The sequence below is a fragment of the Verticillium nonalfalfae genome, assembly GCF_003724135.2.
Source record: "Verticillium nonalfalfae strain VnAa140/NRRL 66861 chromosome Unknown scaffold_361, whole genome shotgun sequence".
NCBI lineage: Eukaryota > Fungi > Ascomycota > Sordariomycetes > Glomerellales > Plectosphaerellaceae > Verticillium > Verticillium nonalfalfae.
In genome coordinates, this window is record NW_021167586.1 from 874 (window position 1) to 4,099 (window position 3,226).

At 61.6% G+C, this 3,226-nt stretch overlaps 2 protein-coding genes across 2 annotated transcripts; both read right to left on the reverse strand.

The window, feature by feature from the left end:
- Positions 1-263: 263 nt before the first annotated feature.
- On the reverse strand, positions 264-1,298 carry D7B24_005687 (uncharacterized protein; the record flags this gene model as incomplete). Its single annotated transcript, XM_028639836.1, has 1 exon — positions 264-1,298. The coding sequence occupies one exon, from the start codon at positions 1,296-1,298 to the stop codon at positions 264-266; it is 1,035 nt and encodes a 344-aa protein (XP_028490085.1).
- A 998-nt stretch (positions 1,299-2,296) lies between these two features.
- Positions 2,297-3,066, reverse strand: D7B24_005688 (uncharacterized protein; the record flags this gene model as incomplete). The annotated part of the gene is made up of 2 exons (XM_028639837.1): positions 2,297-2,620; positions 2,779-3,066. 2 exons carry the CDS (start codon positions 3,064-3,066, stop codon positions 2,297-2,299), a joined length of 612 nt encoding a protein of 203 aa, XP_028490086.1.
- Positions 3,067-3,226: the final 160 nt, after the last annotated feature.

Sequence of the window (3,226 nt, forward strand, 5' to 3'; positions counted from 1 at the left end):
AACGCCACCACCAGGTCCCATGTCTTCCACGCCGCAAATGAAAGCCGGAGCTAGCCATGTCTCTTATCGTTTTGTCCGAAAATCTTATCATTTCTCATAACGAGCCACGCCAAGATACCTACCTGGTAGGTAGGCTTGGTAGGTAGCCTAGCATAGCCTATCTCTCCATCATGAACGCCAGAGACGAACTACAGAACCGCATGCATTCCCGTCTCGGTAGCCCGAACGCCCCTCAACCCCCAAAAGTGCACCACCCTATCTATCTACGGCCGCGAGGCACTCATGATCACCATGCCCTGCCCGACACCCTCACTCAGGCCCCCCGACACACCCTCGACCGTCCAAGCCACCGCCTCCGCAATGGCCTGCCCGACCCTGCCGTCCCCGATACCGCAAAGCGTGCCCGTCGCCTTGACCCCCTGCGCCCCAATGGAGTGGACGAGCCCCCACCCGGCGCTCGCCACGTTGTGTGATATGTTGTACTCCCGCTCTGCCCGCGCCGCCAGCCGCGCGAGCAGCACCACGTACGGCAGCGCCAGATGCGCGAGGACGAACATCTGCACCACCGCCGCCTGCACCCACCGGTGCAGCAGTGACTTCCGGGACCGTGCCGGCGATGACGACGACGACGCCGCCGCATGGCCGCACGGCGAGTGACACCGTGTGCTCGACAGGGGCGAGTTGCATCCTTGCGGGCCCGGGACGAGGGCGCGGGGCGCCGACGTGCGCAGGCGGTCGAGCTCCAGCGGGCTGAGGTCCGCGGGCAGGCCTTTCAGGATGTACTCTGCGCCGTCGAGGAATGCTTTGCGCTCAAACTCGGCGCTGGGGAGCGGCTGGCGGGCTTCATCTTGCGCCACCGAGAGAAGGGAGAGGCCTGTGCCGTTATGAGTCCGGGTAAGAGGGGGGTGGAAGGAAGGGCGGGCCACGATGAGGAACATACCCTGCAAGGCATACCGCCAGTGAACGCCCGACGGAGGGCTTGGGGGGCTCGATTCGAGGGCTTCATCGTCCAGCAATGTAGAGGCGCAGGACATTCGAGAGGGGCTGTCCGCGATGCGGCTCTGCTTCTTGGGCGAGCCGCGGGGGGTGGGCGTTGGTGTGACCGGCTCTTGGGAGGACGTCCTGTTCGTCACGCTGGTCTGGCAGGTCTGCATGCTGACGCTTTTTTGGACTGAGCGCAGGGGCGGCAAGCGTGATTGCAATGACGTCGGGAGCAGGGACAAGACTGTCGATGAGACGGTTGTGTGCTCCATCTTGACATCCTCGAAGACGGGGGTCCAATGACGGAGTGACGCCATGGTCTTGACGCGAATGATGAACAGGAATCGGGCGCCCGCCGGTGACAGCAAAGTCAAGTGGATGGGGGGGATATGTCAGAGAGCCACGAGTACCGCGCCACAAGAGAACGGGGTGACGTTCCGCGGCGGCCGTTGTTCAATGGTCACGTCGCAATCTCCGTAGACAAAAAAGCGTCACGCAAAGAGGAGGAGGGGTTCGAGATGCACGAGTCCACGAGGGGAGTGAGACAATTGTACAAAAAAAGCCAAATGCCCAGAACCGGGATTTCACGTAGACTTTACGAAACCCACCGACCCTGCCACCTTTGCCATGCATCCAGCCCTGCGTCCAGGATAGCAAGAGGCGTTACCTCCAAGCAACACAAAACGGTGGGCATGAAAGCATGTGAAAGTGGGAAGCGTTGCAAAAAGTGTTGGGGTGGCGGGGGCCTTAGCACGAAACGTGCTTATCGGTACATCTCTGCTGGATCAACCCATCTTATCAGTGGCATGTCGTCTATGCATTGGGGTGGTCTAGTGCAGTGGCACTGTCGTCGCCAGCGGCTGGCTGAGGGAGCCGAAACGTCGGGTCCGAGGCGTGCTGTGAAAAGGTCACGACGAGATAGCATGTCGATTTGGGCTTGCTGGCTTTAGTTTCTGATGGGGGCACGATCAGAAACGCGGCTATTCTTGCCGTGCTACTCTATCTTGTCCAGAACATCTTGCAGCCGTTGGCTATGTTTATCTCCTGTCATCTTCTCACGGCACACCAGAAATGGGGGCTCTACGCTTTGCCTGGTACATCCATGCACCGAGCTCACAGCAGCAGAGGCGATACATCACGAAACCCATGAATATACGTCGTTCTTTCAGTGTACAACGTGGGCCGACATGTACACGGAGTCCCCGAAGCAGTCTCCTCTTCCGTCTCCGTACTCCGTCCTCCTCCCCTCCCTGTTGTTCAGCACTACCTGAACCCTGTCCAAGCTGCCCCTCCACTGCAGCAGACGAGCAACAGCTCAAGCCGGCGCCGCACCAGCCTTCTCCGCCGCAATCTTGGCCTCCATCTTCTTCCGGGCCTGCAAGATCATGTCGTCGCGCCGCCTCTGCAACGCCGCCTGCCGCTCGTCGCGATCCGAGCTCCACGCCTTCCCCGTCCGGTCCTGCTGCCTCTTCTGCTCCTCCTCGGCCGCCCCGATCTTGCCCTCCAGCTTGTAGCGCGTGATGAGGTCCGGCTGCGTCGGCTTGCCCGCCTGCTTCAGCGCCGCCGCTGCGGCGTTCGTGCTGCCGGAGCCCGTGGCCGGCGCGCCGGCGGGAGGGGGGGGCTGGAAGGTGATGGGAGGCTAGGGCACAGACGTTAGCGCGGAACATTCTCGGCTTCACCCCTCACCCTGATGTCTGATGCGTATCCAGCGTCTACGCCGTAGCTCTTCGAGCAGGAAAGAGAAGGAAGCCGGCAAAGAAGACAAGAAAGAAAGAAGAGGAAGACGGAGGAGCTCACCGTCTCGATGCGTCCGGCCAGGATCCTCTCGCTCGTCGTCTGCACGTTGCCTCCGTTGCGCTGCAGGTCCCACAGGATGGTCCGTCGCTCGACCTGGGGGAACATTTGCTGTATGCGCTCGACGGCCGCCTCGCGCGCCCGCAGGACGTTGAGCGGGTTGTGCCGACCCGCCGGCGGGGTGTCGCCTGACGAGTTCGAGAAGAAGAGGAGGCGGAGGATGGCGGCTGCGAGGACGAGGAGGACGAGGAGGTACGGGACCGAAATCGTTTGGCTGTCGTCTTTGGCCATGGTGCCTGTTCGTGTGCTGCCCCGTCGGAGGGCAGGATGCCTGCGACTGGGATGGTGATGGGCCGGAATTCGGAGAGTTTGGCTGCAGCAGCACGAGCGCGTGCGTGAGAGAGAGAGAGAGAGAGAGAGAGAGAGAGAGAGAGAGAGAGAGAGAGAGAGA